We start from the raw sequence: 17,160 nt of genomic DNA, 5'->3' as shown, positions 1-17,160 counted from the left end.
AATGGATGATATTAAGATTATACTAAACAATTGTGAAAAAAGAAAAATAATCCCTTTTTTATTTTTTCATGCTACATTAATTAAATCACAACGAATTCTGCTAAAATAGACGTATAAACAAATCCTTGCTTGAAAAACCTTAAAATGTATGTCAGCTTCCACAGAATAATTCTGATGACATCAGAGCTCAAAAAGACAGGTCTACTTTGAGTCCTGTGTTTTGACTTTGTGTAGTTTAGCTTTTCACATTCTGATATCACAAATGGTAAAATGGATGGCCAACAGAATTAGACGTAATGCAGAAAAAAATCAGACATTTCAAGAAATACTTCTCTCTTGTAGCTGGGGAAAAGGCACATTAAGTGTTAATAAGTGATGCTAATAAAATACTTCCTGTTCCAACAGTAAGTTGTGAAAAAACGAGTGATGGCACTGGGATGGGAATTAGAGCTTTGGAATGTGATGCTAAAAGGAAACGATATGGGTTTCAACAGGAAAAATAAAACATCATGTTATCTGGGAAACAAGTATGTAAGAGAATGGTGGTCTTAGTCCTGGGAATCTGTCTTAGAAGAAGAGCTTCAGTCATGGTAGCAATCCTTGGAGACAAGTCCCAGTGAGGTGCTTTAACAGGAGTTAATCCAGTCTATGGCAAAAGTAATGTGGAAACTGTAGCAGAGATGGATAGATGCTACCTATCACTATATTTGGCATTAGTGTGACTGCTGATGGGGTGCTAGTGTTCTTTCTGGTATTTCAAGCAGAAGAAAGATCTCCTTTACTTGGAGTGGAGTCAGAGGAGAGAAATTAAAAGTATTAAGTGACTGGAAAGTGAGCTTTGCAGTGAAAACTTAACAAAGAGGAGATTAAGAAGTTATTTGATCATATTATGTACAATTACAAAACAGAAACAGTCATTTCCACATGTTCAAGATGAGATTTAAACACATCTGATAAAATACAAGAGTGAAGAATTCTGATATGGAAATGCTATAGCTATGCTTAATTCTGTTATATATAAAGCATTAAAATTAAAATCTAGTATCTGAAGAGGATGCAAAAATCCCTTGCTTGACTTCCTTGCTTCAATTAAAAACTCAGCAGTTACTAACATTCAGTTCTTTGGGTTTCCTGGAATAATTTGAAAGCAACCCTAAATTTTTTCTATTTGCTTTGGTATTCCATTATCTTTCCTTAGTTTAGCAATGTAGTTTTCTTCCTACTTGCTATGCATTTGCTTTCAAGAAAGTCTGCTCTTGTGACTTGTCCCAGAACAATTTGCTTACACAGGTACATTAAAACAATAAATAAGCCTAACTGCACATTCAGACAATCTCACATTTCAGAAATCATGTGTAACTATCCATTTAGATTATATCCCAGTGTTAGTCAGGAAAATCAAGACTTTGCAGAGATTGAGAAGCTCTGTCATACCCTGGAATTGACACAGTTTGCCCTGTACAGGGGCTGGATGCCATTTAGAATATGGGATCAGGTTAAGAATTTAAATCACTGCACTAACAGGACTTCACGTAGTGCTGCAAAAGTATCAACTGTTGGGTACAGCAGCAGAGAAAACAAAGTTTTGATGTGTTCATTATGCTTTGCCTTTCATCCATCGTAGTTTGTAGGTTGGTTGGGGTTTTTTTTTGCTATTTCTCAGTTTTCTGCAGGTCCTTCAGTTCAGTATTTGACATAGTTTCAAAAAATATGACTTGATGACATAATAATTATTCTGTCATGATGGTTTGGTATATTTAAACACATGAATCCTCTGTGAATAAAGTGAAGAGTTTTGAAAAAGAATTTTAGGTCTGTAGTCTGGTTTGTTGGTTCTTTTTTTACCTTGATTTGGAAATGTCATGGTTTGCTGCAAGCTCACCAGAGTGAGTTTAATGGATTAGAATATATTATTAAAAGGAGACTGCTGGAGAAGTATATCCCACAGATGTGGAATACTGTGAAGGGAGATTAAACTCTGTTGTATTAAGATGCAGTGTACCACTACTTTTTCTTCCTTACCTTACAGGATAAAGGGCAGGAGTAGCACTACAGGTTTACTACAGCAGAAAAGTTGTATCTATTTTTAGCTTTTGTTCATTAATGTTGATACATAAATACAAATCTCTTTAAAGTACATACAGAAAAGCATTACTCTTTCATGTGGCATTATGGACACACAATGTGCATATATGTGCTTTGGAGATTTTTTTTTAATGTTCTTTTTGTGATTTTTTTTTCTGAAACATGATTTCCGTCAAGTATTTATTTGATTCAAGAAAATTTCTTTCCATAAACAACTGATTATCTTCTTCCCTGCCCCGGGGTATTTCTTTGCCCCCTCTTCTCAAAACAAAACAAGAGCTTGTGTTAGCTTGCTCATGATCTGTGAAATCCATCTAAAACCTTAAAAAGCTATCTTTAGTTGGGCAGATCTTTGCTTTCTCTTAACAGCATCTCAGCACCGGTGATCAGTGATGCTACATGTAACTTGAGAACAGCTTGTTCCCTGAAAATAGCGTAGAAGGCACACCCATTGCAGAGGTGTCAGCAGCCTGCAACCTCCAGTTGCTGCTTCTCTGAGTCATAGAATATCCTGTGTTGGAAGGGACCCATAGCAATCACTGAGTCCAGCTCCTGGCCCTGTGCAGGACAACCCCAAGAATCATATCATGTGTCTGAACGCATTGTCCAAAAACCTCTTGAACTCTATGGAATCATAGAATCTTCTTCCAGCTCTCACCAGATGGAGTTGCTAGTGTGGCTGTTGGCGCTGAGGCCACTGAAGGATGTGCAGCATATGCCCCTTCACTCATAGCCCCTCCCAGGCAGAATCCAGGCTAATCACTCCTGTTTTAGCCTTGACCCTTTTTTTTTCTGACTCACAAAAGTGGGATGGTTTGAATGGTAACCCCAGCCACTGACTCTAACAGCAGGTGTCACTGTCGGCAGCGAGGTTTTTTGCCGACAGTTCACAGCAACAGGTACAGAGAGACTACAATCACTTTCAAGACTGTTCCAGGAAAGTGGGATGTGGGATACTCCAGAGAAGGGAGCAGCAGGGTTGATATCGGTATGACAGTAAAAAATTGAGAAGTGCAGTGATCATCAGTGATATATCAAAAATTACCGTGAATTTTGGTTTAGGTATATGGAGTGAAACTAGATGGAAGCTGTGGAACAACCAACACTTGTTCCACTACATTTTGAAGATACACACCACTTTATTTCCTTGGTGTGGAAGGCCTAATGCTGCAACCTAAAAAAAAATGCCTAAAACTTACTGTTTCTGCATTCCTGGAGTGAAACTGCTGCGTAAGAGCAGCAGTTTCCCATTTATGTTTGGGAAAAAAGGTATTAATGTTAAGTGATCAGAGAGTTCCTGAACGAGTGTTTGAAACCATCATTATTCTTTATATTAAAACCCCCTACTTTTATTTGTGTCAATTGCTGAAGGTGGTATACTGAGTTGTACAGTCATGTATTAGCGCTTCCATAGAAGAACCAAGGTCTTTTGTGTGGTGACATCCACAATACCACAGACAGCTGCAGAGACTGCAATATTGAGGCAGTTTATCTCTTGTTCTGATTGCCAAGTGAGACTAAAGGGAAAGCAGCACTGATTCCAAACACCCGGCTGCTTGCTTGCAGGGGAACCTCTGGCCTATGGTTTAAGAAGCCAGTTTGCAGTGTAGCAGTTTCTCTGGTCTGGTATGTTTGAATTATTTGGCAAGCTTTTGTGCCCTTTTAAGGATGTGGAGAAGTGGAGAAGTGGGCAAACAGGAATCTCATGGAATTCTACAAAGAGAATGCAATGTCCTGCTCCTGGGGAGGAATAAAACCTCAGGCACCAGTACATGCTCCAGGCCCAGTTGATCCTTGGTGATACAAGGTGATTGAGGGAGATGATCCTTGTTCTCTACTCAGCACTGGGGAGGACACACGTGGTGTGCAGGGTCCACTTCTGGGCATCCCCATACAAGAGACCAGCAAAGGGCCACACAAGGATGATCAAGGGACTGGAGCACCTCACATATGGATAAAGGCTGAGAGAGGTGGACTGTTGAGTCTAGAGAAGAGAAGGCTCAGTTTTATCTCATGAATGTATATAATTACCTGCAGGGAGAATGCAAAAACAATGGAACCAGGCTCTTTTCAGTGATGCCCAGTCACAGGTCCAGAGGCAATGGGCACAAACTGAGACAAGGTGGTTCCCTTTGAACATCAGGGAACACCTTTTACCTGTGAGGGTTACCAAGCAATGGAGTGGGCTGAGAGGCTGAGGATACTCCCAGGCACATGGTGTGACAGTTATAGATGGTTCTGTGCAGGGCCAGGAGCTGGACTTGATGATCCTTGTGGGTCCATTCCAACTCGGCATATTCTGTGAATCTCCATCCTTGGAAATACTAAAAAAAATTCCTGGACATGGTCCCAGGCGATTGGGCAATCATCTCTAGGTGGCCCTGTGTAACCAGGGGAGCTGAACAAGATGACCTCCAGGCAACACTATTCCAACCTCAGTCATCCCATGATTCTGTGATTCCTTTGGTATATGAATCAACTATATATCCTTTTGCTTTACTTGTACACCTTTACAGAACAGCTGGTTATGAGCAACAGCTCTGACATTTCATACTCTGAGGATTAATCATTATTGAATACTTAAATTTTGCAGACTGTCCAGATTCAAAAATTTTTTTAATTATTATTCAGTGTAATCCTTTTATGCTGTTGGAGGTTGTTTCTTTATTAGTGTATTTCATTTATGACCACACAAGTACCGCTAATTACAATTTATGCTTTTGTTTTGTTTTTCCACTGAGAAATTCAAAGGATTGTCATGTTTGGACCAAACCATTTCATAACACATGCTTGACCGTATGGAATTGATAACTTTTATACATATTTTACCTGGGAATGGGATACCAAAAAAAGGGAGGTTTTGTGTGAATTATGATCTTGTGATAAAAAAGCTTATCCAAAGTATTCCTGAGACCACATATTGAAATAATAAAAATGACACAATTCAGTTCAATAGCTTCAGCTCAGGAGCTGAAAGCACCCTACATCCTAATCTCTATCCTCTTTCATTTAGGTATTTTTTATTCCATCATGTCACTTGACACGATTCTTTTTCTAATGTCCACTACAAAGTGGACATAATAGTATCAAGCTGTGTTCTTCAAATAGTTTCAATCCTCCAAAAATTGCAAACATTGTGATTCTCTGTTTTGGATAACTAGACTAGAATGAAAATTGCCATGGAATGATTCATACAATTCAGCGATACCTCTAGCAGTCTAGAAGTGCTAAATCTTAATGCATCAGTCCCACTTTTGCTATAAATTTGTACAGATTCAAATATTATTACTGCAGCACAGTTTTTAGCTTAACTTAGCAATAAGATAGGATTGAGGTTACTTTGTTATTGGCCAGGGCAAACATCAAAGTACTTTGTATTCATGCAAAGAAACAGTAATTTTTTTGAGGGGAAAGAAGAGATGAAAAGTGGGTAAAGGAGAAAAGAAATTATTTCATATTATAGTTTGGCAAGTTCATACTTTTTTTTGCATTTGAAATAAGATTTTTTATTTGTTAGAAGAAAGGTTCCCTAAGCCTCTCCATCAGTCAGAGGATCTTTTTTTCCTTTGTAATGCAGGTGCTAAATACTCTTGTTACTCCAGTCTACTTCATTCACTGCACGGTGTTTCTGAAAGCACATCGATGACAGAGAGGAGAAACGTACTTCAGAATGTTGTTGCTAAAACTTCACTTTTTGTATTTCATCTGTTGTGCTCCCTTAGGTGCAACACAGCAGACACAGACTAAGTGCTTTCTTCTGGCTGTGGTGGGAGCACTGTTAAAAGCATTAGCTCTGTAAACCTGTGAACTTGGATACTACTTGATGGAGTTTCTTAAATACGTGAAGAAATTAATTGCTGTTCACTGCCAAAGGAGCTGTTACTGAGAAACTCCACCATTCTTCCCTCCCTGCCAATAAAGCAGAAACCCTCTATTGCTGGCCTGCTTCTTTCTTACATGTGGTCAAAAGGGAAGACCAGGCTCTTGGGAACCTTCTTGGCTGACCAGGCATGCTTTGCGATTTTCCAAAGCCATTACACAGCAGTGAGTAGACACTGTAATTCCATAGATATGATGAAACATAGGAAACTTAAACGTGTGTACAAGTATCAGAAATACACCAAAAAAAGAGTGAGACTGTTTCTGTGGAAGATGTAATACCAAGACTGGATCAAGAATTTTTGGGGAATATGAGTCTGAGACTAATTTGGGCTTCATCAGTCATAGGGGTTTTGGAACAACCAAAATTCTCCATCTCCTTTTTATTTTGTCCACAAACATTTCAGCAGTATGAATCAGAATTAACAGAACTCAGTGATAAGTCAGTTTAATGAGTGGTTTGGGGCAAGCTTGAGAAGACTTTATCATGAAAATGTTACTCACATTTCCATAGCTAGGTTTGAGGCAAATCTCATATGACATCATTTCCATTCTAAACTTTCCATTTCCTACTCTAAACTTTTAATCAGACTAAGAATCAGTTAAAATTGTTCTGTGCACTTACTAGGAGACTTATAGGATTTGAGTTATGTCTGCAAGGACTCAAAACATGCAGTTGCTCATTACTTTCTTCTATACATTCTTGAAAGCAAAAAAAAAGAAGGCCAAAATTCTTAAAAAAAAAAAAAAAAAAAGCTAGTATATATATTCATTTGAAGCAGAACCTGGTATGGTCTTTTTTCGCTGATACTCAGGGAAGTCTTTGTAGAACAGTCTAAGCAGCAAGCTGTCCAACTGAATTTAAGTGAAGAAAGCAGGCTTTGAAATAACAAGAAAAGCTGAGTAAGCATAAACATTATCTGGCTCCATCAATTCTGCAGAATTTCATCATAAATTCAACCAGAAACAAAGAAACAATATTATTCCAGGATCTTTTACTGTCAGATGTTTACATGCATTAGAAGGTGACAACAGTAAAAGTAGCACTCCTCCTCCTTTCCTCCCCCATGCATGTACATTGTTTTTCTTTACAGGATTTTTTAAACCCTTATTAAAACTAAAAAATCTCACTGCATCAGAAAGTCATACTTACTGGTGTGGGTTTTTTTTAATTTGAAAACATAGCTGTCAGATAAAAGTCACTGTTGTTAAACAAATATTTAAAATGCTGAAAATACTGATTATTTTTTGAGAGTTCTACAGTAGCTACATGTGACAGAAGTCAGGCTCGCTGTCCATACTTGGTTTAAGTATTTGAAAATATGTACTGGTTATGTTGGGGTTTTTTAAACATTTTTGTCAGATGTGTCTAGAAATTAATTCCTGTCATCATATTTCATAGTTCATTCTGCACTGAAATTCTGTGTGAAAGCAGTGGAGACAGAACTATGCAGATTTTCAGGGACACACCTGTGGCTCCTGCTTCAGAGCCATTTGTGGACAGCACAAGTTAGAGCTCTAACAGCTGTGAGTTTCATCAGGGACAACACTCTAGTGGATCATCAAGTTAAGGGAGTCTCTTATTAGGGAAGGATAAGGTACAAACACGTTTGTTTACAGTCAGTCCCAAGAACAAATTTACTGTAAAAGAAGAAGCTGAGCGGAGAGTATCAGAAGATTAACTACATTAGTAAAGGCTGGAGTAGGGTATGTTATGTGACAGGATACAAGTATATGCCTTTGGAGACCCCATTTCTGGATACAGCCACTTCCACCCCTGTGTTGTGAATTTTCACATAGACATTTTTTTCTTCTTCTAGCTGACACAAAATAGGTATTATTCTAATCCCCTTTAGCTCAATCTTTTAATTATGTACTACTTAAAACAGGACTTTCTTCAAGCTGGTTAAACATGCATATGCAAAGAAAAAGAGCAGAACGATTAGCTCCCTTTTGTCGATTGTATCTTGCTATTTATCATATTTACTGATAGATACTTAAGTTCATGCCATAGCTACACTGTTCTGTGCTTTTGGGCCAAAAAAGCCTCCTTCCTATGCACTCTTCTGTGCTTTGAATAAAGCATGTTTACATCTTCTGAACTATGCTGTTTTACGCAATTAAGACAAACAATCTGTGGTATGCTGTCAGCTGGCAATGTCAGCACAACATGTTAGGCAGGTTATCAATTGAGATGTAGGAGGTATACTTGAAAAACTTCTTCTAGTTAGAATTTATAGCATATTTTAGGCTAAAAAGAATCATTATGAACTTTGTTCTGCCTTCCTTTACTAGATTTATTTAAAAAACATTAAAGAAGAAATTAGCAGAAGAAATTATTTTCTATCAGTTCAAATTGCAAAAGAACAAAAAACCAAGAGGATAATTGGATCCCATTTTGTACGATGGCAGTCCTTCAAAAAGCTGTATGTTCTCTGGTAATCTTAAAGGTCTGTTTACAAAAATAACACCTAATTTTGTCTGTTTGACTTCAAATACTGTAATTTCTCAGTAGTCTTAAAATGGCATTCTGCACTGTAGACTCTACCTGTAGATTCAAACACAATGAAGTACTCAAACAGTGGAAATTAGAGGGAGGATAAAGAGAGCTAACACCATGCAATAGTTTAAGTGTAAACACATCTGCCTATAGGCACTCAAGCATATACATAAAAGTTAGACAATTATGCAATGATCTTATTGCATTTATTTCTAAAAATTTAATAATGGCAATTTTCATTTATTATGCAAATTAAAATATTGATGTTTTCTGATGAGAAGTGTTTATAAATCAGATCCACATCCATGTCGATCTCATCTGACCACTAATCAAAGATGTAGGTCTGGCTGCCTTGGTGGTGACACAGCTGTAAAACTGGTTTCAGGAAGAAAAGTATATCCTCTATAGCTTTTTATCAACTTACATAATGAAATGTCTTATTGATAACACAATCTGGACTTAAAATGGAAAAAGGAAATCCAGTTATCTTGTCCCATAACTGCCACATGTACTTTCGCACCGTAAGATGTCACAAGTTTATAAAATTGAGTAAATTATTTAAAAGGACACAAATGTAAATGCTTAGTAAAAGTGAGGTTTTTTACACTGATGGAAAACAAGTCTGGTCTTTATAAACCAATCAGCTCACTGAAACTTAATATTCTCAATGAAAATAAATGCATCTGTCATTTTAATAGGCAATGATCCTGTTGCATTCCCTAAGTGGGTGAACTCTTATGGATATCCAGAAGTTAGGACAGCTAAGTTTTTCTCCATTGTTAACTACCAGGGCCTTTCTTCATGTATGAAGTTTCACTACACATTACCTTAGTAGAACAGAAGTCAAAGTAAAATCTTCAAGAGAAGCTGGAGGAAGGCATATGGGCCATGTGGAGACAGTGTTACAGAGTAAAATAAGTAGAATGAAAAAATAAGGATGGTCTTAGCTGTATCAGATTGACAATTAGCTAAATTAAAATCATATCTTGCTGGTAGTTTTTTCTATTTGGGAGCAGATCCAACAGTAGGACTTAAAGAGTTGTAAATTAGTTACTTCAATGCCTGTCAGATATGTGGCCTCTGAAGCGGAATCCAAAAACTTGTTATGCACTGAACATGTCCAGTACTTAATAAGTGTAAATTGTCTCTGAAGAAGAATTTGTAGAGCTGAATGTTAGACAGCTATAATGGAGTAGATAAACAGACTTAACAAGAAAAAAAAAAAAGAAAAGACAGCTCTGGGTCACATATTTCCTCTTCCAGGAAAATTTTGTTACTTAAAACCAGTAACTTTAAATTAAAAGAAATAAAACATTCTAGGGGACAGGGACTTGGGTTACCTCGCAGTCTTAGCCGCTAAACTAAAGAGTCATATTCCCCCATAGATGCTCTGCTTCTGGTGCCAGATCTTGGGAATCAGATACACATGCAAATTAATAGAGCTCATTAAGTTACCTTCTATCTGCTGAACCATGGTAACCAGCCTAGGATACTCTTCTCCTGTGGCAAATGCGAGATAAACACACAGTAACTCACACCTGGTTTCTATACTTAATGCGACTTAGCTGCTTGCTTTTCAGGCCGCAAGGGTTCAGGGCACACGTGGTGTACATGTATTCTCCACCGGTGCTTCTGTTAAAACAAACAAACAAACAAACCCACAACCAACCAATAAACATATAAAACCAAAACTAAAGACACAAAGTTTAGGTACTTCCAAGGTTAAAGAAGAGTTCACTTTTTTTAATTTAAATTTTGAACTCAAGTATTTTGAATGTGAAGGTTCTTTCTGGGAACCCCTGAGCCTTACTGGAGTTTTTAGCGAGAGTTCACAAGATGTGAAGTGAGGACAGTGCGGCTTGAAGGGCTGGGACGGGGAACTCGACACCGCCACGACTCAGGGCATGGAGGCACTGGCAAAGCTGCCTTTTTACCCTGGGCGCGCTCCCTGAGCCCTCAGGTCCGGGACGTCCCCCGCGATACAGTCGCCTGCGCTGCCCGGTGCGGGGCCGCGGCAAGCTGGCAGACAAAGGACGGGACGCGCCGGTGTCCGTCGTGCCGTGGCGCTGCTGTCCCTGCGGGGCTGCTGTCCCCGCGGGGCGGCCGTGCCTGCGGGGCTCCCGGGCCTCCCCACTGTCCCGACAGGCTGCGGGGACGCGGCCGGAGCGCTCGTCTCCCGCAGGGGGTTGTGTCCTGCCTTCCCGCCGGCCGAGCCCCCGGGGCAGAGCCCTATGGAAGCAGGAGGGTCCCCTCTGGCAAGCTCTGCCCCGCCGTCCTGCCCTACGCGCTGCCCCGCCGGACGCTTCCCGTGCCGAATTCCGCGGCCAGGGCCTGCCCGTCCCGGCGGGCAGCGCGGGCAGGGTTAACCCTGAGGAATGCGGCGGGAGGAATGTGCATGTAGATGAGATGGATGCTAATCTCATGCTAATGAGCGGCGGCCGCGGCCGCCCGGGGCTCAGCCGGGCTCCCCGCGCCCAGACGGCAGCTGGGCTCCGCCGGCAGCGCTGACCCGGCCGGCGCGGCGCGGGCGAGGCGGCAGCCCGGGCATGGTGGACTGAGAGCCGGCCGCGGCACAGGGCTTCCCTGGGCTCCCGCGAGCCCCCGCTCCTGGCCTCTTTCCCCGGCCCGGGTCGTGGCTTTTCCCGCTTCCCGTCTTTCTTTCTGTCCCTATGGAGCAGCTACTCCCGCCGCCCGACCATGCCTAGGAAAGCGGGGAATGGGCAGCTCCCCTTACCCGATGGCTGGGAGGAGGCAAGGGATTACGACGGCAAAGTGTTCTACATCGATCACAACACCAAGCAGACCAGCTGGATCGACCCCCGGGACAGGTGGGCGCGAAGGCAGGGCGGCGGCGAGGCCCGGGCTGGCGGTGGGCTCGGAGCGGCGCTGCCGGGGCAGCTCCGGGGCGGGGGGACGGGCGCGGGGGAGCGCGCTCGAGGGTCCCCTCGGGACTGGAGGTGCGCCGGGGGGGTCCCCTCTCGGGGCGGGGAGCGGGGGTAGGGCAGGAGAAAACCCCTGCCTGCGTGGGTATAATCTATGCCTAAGCCCGTTGTGTGAGTTCATGTTGGGACTGGGGGGCGGAAGCCCGTAGAGCTCTTCCCGGAGTGGCCGGGGTTTGCTGGCGTTTGTGGAGTTCCCGACAGGTACCAAAGTTTGCTACTCCCTCCCAAAGCGGAGGCGCTGGCTCCTCGCCCTCTCTTTCCCCCCGGGCTCTGCGGAGAGGGGCCGCCTCCCTCCCTCCCGGCTGGCGGAGCATCCCGGGCGCCTGGCCCTCCTGTGCTCCCACTCCCCCGGCCCTCGGCCCGCCCGGAGCGCCGTGCGGGGCTAGCGGGGAAGGACCGGGGCTGGCGGAGGCCTCGTGCGCTCGCTAGGCCTCTGCCAGCCCAAATCCGCTCACTGCCCGCCAGCCGGAGCCCAGGGTGTCTGCTGCACTTCCCGGGTCTGAGCTCTGTAAACCTCCTGTGGAGGTGCTTCAGCGAGCGAAGGACCCAGCGCGAAGGCTGCAAGCCCCGGAGTGCCCAGGGCACGTCTGCCAGCTGATGCGGGATGCTGGTGACTCTGTGTGTCGGCTTCAGTGCTGTTTTTAATAGCAGGATCTCAGGCGCACAAGATACCTATTGTAAAACGTATATTTTTGTCCAAAGCGGTGCTGAAAAGTAATTAGAAACCAAAAGTTGGTGCGTATTATGAAGTACGATGTTGCTATTGGAAACGGTCCAGTCTAATTATAAAAAAAGTTTTAAAAGACATTATAAATTTATGGAACAAGCCGCACTGAATTATAAATGAGGGCCTTGGTTTATGTTTCTCAGGTGAAATTAGAAAAGGTAGTTGTGACAAAGCTTGCTGGCTGTAAGTTGCATAGGGAAGTTTTGACAAGCATCATGTGCTGTGTAAGGCCTACTGCTCTGTCCTACTTGCTATAACAGCAAATTCCAGTAGTGGCGAACTTAATGCTTAAATTCCTCTGTACTTCAAAACACGTCAGTTACCTTGTAAATATTAGTGAGGTGGTAAGGTATTACAGGACAACGTTATTTGTTACACCTGGCCTTCTCAGGTGATTTTTTTTTTTTTAAATGCAGGCAGTATAAAACTTCTGGCTTTACTGTTTCTAGAAATAGTGATTATGAAGTGTTTTTTTTTAGTTTTAGACCTTTAATGTGTGTTTTCAAAGCAGAATAGAAGATGGTATGATTGAGGTAAAGCAAAATTGTGACACTGGAGTGCACTCGTTACTAATACTGCCTCGTGAGTATACTACTAATTTAATTTTTAACATATTCTGTAGTCCTGAAAAGTTCCAAGAGTATTCTTGTTGGATGGTACAATTTGAATCTTCACTCTCTTTAATGGAGTAGACAACAAAGTGAGTAACCCTTGTGTGTTTACCATCCTATAGAGATAGAACAAATATTGTTTTGTTAATATCTTAAACGTGAAAGAGAAATCAAGTCCTGAGACTTTACTTCCTTAGTTCTCATTACAGATTATAAAGACCTTTTTCAGAAGAGTAGTGTTTGAAATAATTGTTAACCTGTGCCAGTCATGCAAAACAAACAAAAAGAGGAATTTTGCCCTAGGTGCTTGAGAGAATCCATGCTTTAGTGTACATGGCTCAACTGTGAAGCTGAATTGCCTGCGCAGAAGAGAGACTGACAAACCCATTTAATGTGCAACTTGCAGTATTTGTATTTACAATATCCCTGTTTCCAGGCAATATTTATATTGGTGACCTGTTCTGGAAAAATGAATAAGAAATGCGCAAAAGCCCTGTGATGGCTTTGCTCTAGATTCCATTTTAGCTTCCAGGTATTTAGAGAATATACATTTGTAAACCATACAGGATGTAATTAGAGCTTACTGTCAAAAAAATTGAGAAGTGATTTTCCAAGTTTGTCAATCCAATAAAATATGGATTCGTGCTGTTTCAAAAACGTATTTTAAATTGTCAAAGTGAAAGTAGTGGACTCTACAAAAGGACTGAAAACACATTCCCTTGTCTGATGATACTTTAGGACTTTCTAGCTATTTTCTCTGATGGAGATGATACAAGTTTTTATGATGTACTTGTGGAATGTCATTTTACATGGGCTCCTAAAATCTTTCATTGGTGAAGCAAGTGTATAATAGATACGTTTTTATGGACAATATTCCTTCTGATGTTGTTACACTGCATTCCCTGGATGATTACATAGAAAAGTCATGCCTGATGTTTTTAAATAATTCTTATTCTCTTAGATTTGGAAGATACAAACACCAAAGACTAGTGCTGTGAGACATTAGCCATATGGTTGTGGGCTGACAGGTGTATTTGAGCACAGTTAGGAATGGTTTAAAGTAATCATATCTAGAAATAAGTTGACAGTTGAAAGTGCCATATTTCAGAGCTTCTTGGAAAATTCTGTGTTTGTGGTTGTTGGGTTTTTCTTAATATAGTGACACTTTTCCTCCTGTTCTTTTCTGGACTGTTCTGATAGTGTACGTATTTGTGAGTGCTTAGATGGTGCAAGTCTGTTAATATACTTAGAGCCTTGTTGTACAGCTGTGAAAAAAACCCTCACATCAGCTTCAAGCTTGGGGCTCAGTTTCCAGGTTTGTCCACATCATTTATCTGAGTACTCCCACTGACGTTAGAGAATCTCACTCTTTCAAGGGCAAGAATGACTTGGCTTGTTGTGTTTTAGGAGTGTTGTGGAAGGTCAGGGGGTTTTAATGTTTTGCACTATTCAACAGCGATTTTTCTCTCCAAACACTTGGGGTACTGTTCTGATTTGTTTTGAGGACTGGTGGCCCAAAAGAGAGGGCACTTTAAGATATAAAGTGTGAGAAAGAGAAACATAAAGGCAAGAATGTGAGAGTTGTAGTAACATTTTCACTCACTAAGTATATGATTGTGATTTCTTTGTTTATGACTCCTTCACACTACAGCAAACTGAGCACTTACTAGTCTTGATGGTTCTTCTGAAACTGCTTTATTGTAAGATGGGAAATAGCCCAAAATATCAATTGTATCCTTGAAAAAATTATAAAAATACAATTGTGGACAGAAGAGGACAAGCCAGATGAAAAGGGCTAGAGGAATTCATGCTTTTTTTGAAGTTTCCTTGAAACTCTTTCAAGTTTCTGGGATACTGAGATTTGGTAAGGTATTGATGTGGTTTTGTTTCCTTTCTTTTTCTGATAGACAATTAAGAGGCAGTTGGGGTGGGATAGAAATCTGAAAAGGAAAATATCTCTTTTTTTCCATCATTCACACATTGTAAGTGGGCCCTATGTTTATTATATTCCTTAGTGGAACCAGTAGAATAAAGTACTAATGAGGAGTGAAATGGGAAGCAGGAATCTCAATACCTTGAAGTTTTCAGCTGTTTTATTGGTTGATTCAGCTTGGTTTTCTTACCATGAATGCACACCTTCTCATATCTTGGTTTCTACATCGTAAATAATCCAGTGCACACTGCTGTTCACAACTGACTCAAACCAGATGATTTTTTTTTTTAATAGCTTGCCTAAAATGAGTTCTACATCACCAATTCTGGAGCTACAAGTGATCTTTATTAAATGTTTATTTGCACTCCTGTCCCACTCCTGTCAGTGATGAGTATGACAACAAAACTATGCTTCCTGTCCTCACTTTGCTTTCCACTGAGGAGAAAAATCTGTTTAAAATGTATTTGTGCATTTGAAATGTTCGTAGTATAGTTTTGCTGGAATGTTTGTAGAGTACTTGCTAACTGTGTAACCAAGAAAGTGCTTGAGAACATTAGATGTGCAGAAACCAGAGAACTTTAGGAGTTAAGAGGTAGTGAAAGAGTTTTCTGTGTGATTAGGGCATGCAGTTTCCATTGCTGCTTTTGTCTTGCGGGGAGGTGGAAACACTACAGTTCTCTAACTTGTGCAAGATTGGATTTGTATGAATTTTAGAACATTTAAGTGTTGCTTACCCTTTTCCGTTAGAAAAGAAGGGCACTTTGTTCCTTACCTTCTCATTGGAACTTGCTTTCTCTTGTCCTGTAAACAGCAGAGACCGTGAAGAGCAAAGATACTGAGATTGAAGTTATTTGAGGAGAGGGACTTTAATCCTCTCTCTTTCCTAAATACTACTATAACTTAGGGGTGTGTGGTAGACGACTTCCAGTCATAACACTCCAAGGTGTACAGCTTTCAATAATCTTGTAGTGAGATAGGACAAGAATTTGTCTTTTTCTTCTTGGTTTCATCCTGTAGTATAATTTGCTGGTTTTTATCCTAATTCCATGTAATTTGTTCCTGCCCCCTTGTCTGCTCAGGAATGTGCGTGCCCTGTGAAGCTGTCTGGTATCTCATTCTGGTTCAGTGATGGGTTGGGGACTGCTTTTGACTTAATTGATGTATATTTATTCAAAATAAACCTGTGATGCAAGTACTGAACATGCAGTGAGAGGCTAGCTGTGTCTGAAGTTCTGACACCTTCATTTGTTTATCCAGTGTAAAGTAGAATTCTAATATTGCAGTGGTAATATAGCTGTGATAGCATCAGACACTGTTAAAATACATAGTGATTGTGTATATGGTTTTTATAACCAGTCTGTCATTTGCATGGGCCTGTGTGTTGTTGATGTTTAGCATTACTGAAAATGGCTGTGGTAACTGAGATAACACTTTTATTCTTTATTTCTCTGGGATTGATAGGGCTGCACTGTATCTTTCATCTCAGAGCATGTGAAGTTCACAAGTCAGGAAATGCTGCAGAGTATTTGCTTATGTGTGCAAAGTATGTACTGCTGGTTACAGCCAAGGACTGTGACCTGGTATGTAAAGTGGGGCAAGTGGTCTAGACTGTGGTTTATCCAGACCTATGTCTGAAGTACTTGCCTACTAGAGCTACTTCAATTAAAACCTATCTTGACTTACAATATAGTGTTACAGTAGTTGTTTTGCACAACATAAGCCCTAATGAGAAGTTGTACATGTGAAGGAAAATAGACCTTTTCTCTAATGAATGGAACTGAGCTGTTTGCTAGATATGTTGTCTTACCACATTAAATGAAAGAATACTTCAGAATTCTGTTTTCATAGAGGAGTAACTGACTTTACTTTGGAGTAATGACTGAGAGTTAAGTTTTCCTTTTTACAGGCAAGGATCAATATATAGATCAAATAGAGAAAAATATTTACAACATCAGAGATCTGTATGGAAGACATTAGCAGTTCTTAGGTTTTTTTTCCAGTTAAATAGCTTATCTTCAACTCTTTGGTTTAAATTCTGTGCTTTGAACATGAAATTGAGGTTATTAGAATAAGGTAAGAGAATTCTCTACTTCCACTCACTGATGTTTGTAACATCTAGAGACAAGTTGAATTTTGTGAAGTGGGTTTTGTTTTGGCTGTCTTGCTACTTTTTTCCTTTTAACCTAAAAAAACCTTTGGGTATTTGAGACACAGATGACTGAAAACTGGCATATACTCATGGAAGTAATGGAAAAGATTGAAAATGGACAAACTTATTTACATACAGTAATATTTCCATAATGATACACTTTCAGAAAGGCATAAATAGAAACAATGCTAAGATTCCACAACTGTTATGCTGTGGTGTGTAAGAATGCTGTGGTATATGAATTTACAGAAACCTGGAAGGGAAGTGGAAAAGGGTTGCAGAGGGCCAATTCAGCCCACTGAGTCCAGAATGTCGTGGTTCTGTTTATGTGTCC

At 40.7% G+C, this 17,160-nt stretch overlaps 2 protein-coding genes across 2 annotated transcripts in view; one reads left to right on the top strand and one right to left on the bottom strand.

Moving 5' to 3' along the window:
• DCTD (dCMP deaminase) overlaps window positions 1–9,935 on the bottom strand; it is a 60,336-nt gene extending 50,401 nt beyond the window's left edge. The window contains exon 1 of the mRNA XM_050338187.1: window positions 9,920–9,935. The gene's annotated coding sequence lies outside the window, so the exon portion shown is untranslated. The remainder of the gene's footprint in view (window positions 1–9,919) is intronic.
• Window positions 9,936–11,012: 1,077 nt separating this feature from the next.
• Window positions 11,013–17,160, top strand: part of WWC2 (WW and C2 domain containing 2) — a 98,051-nt gene continuing 91,903 nt past the window's right edge. Inside the window, exon 1 of the mRNA XM_050338177.1 lies at window positions 11,013–11,292. Within this exon, the coding sequence (XP_050194134.1) occupies window positions 11,162–11,292 (131 nt within the window). The 5' untranslated portion in view covers window positions 11,013–11,161. The remainder of the gene's footprint in view (window positions 11,293–17,160) is intronic.

This window comes from Myiozetetes cayanensis, unplaced genomic scaffold (genome assembly GCF_022539395.1).
Source record: "Myiozetetes cayanensis isolate MyiCay16 unplaced genomic scaffold, myiCay2020 scf7, whole genome shotgun sequence".
NCBI classification, from domain to species: domain Eukaryota; kingdom Metazoa; phylum Chordata; class Aves; order Passeriformes; family Tyrannidae; genus Myiozetetes; species Myiozetetes cayanensis.
The sequence above is the reverse complement of the archived record's forward strand: the minus strand, read 5'-3'. Positions and strand labels throughout refer to the sequence as shown.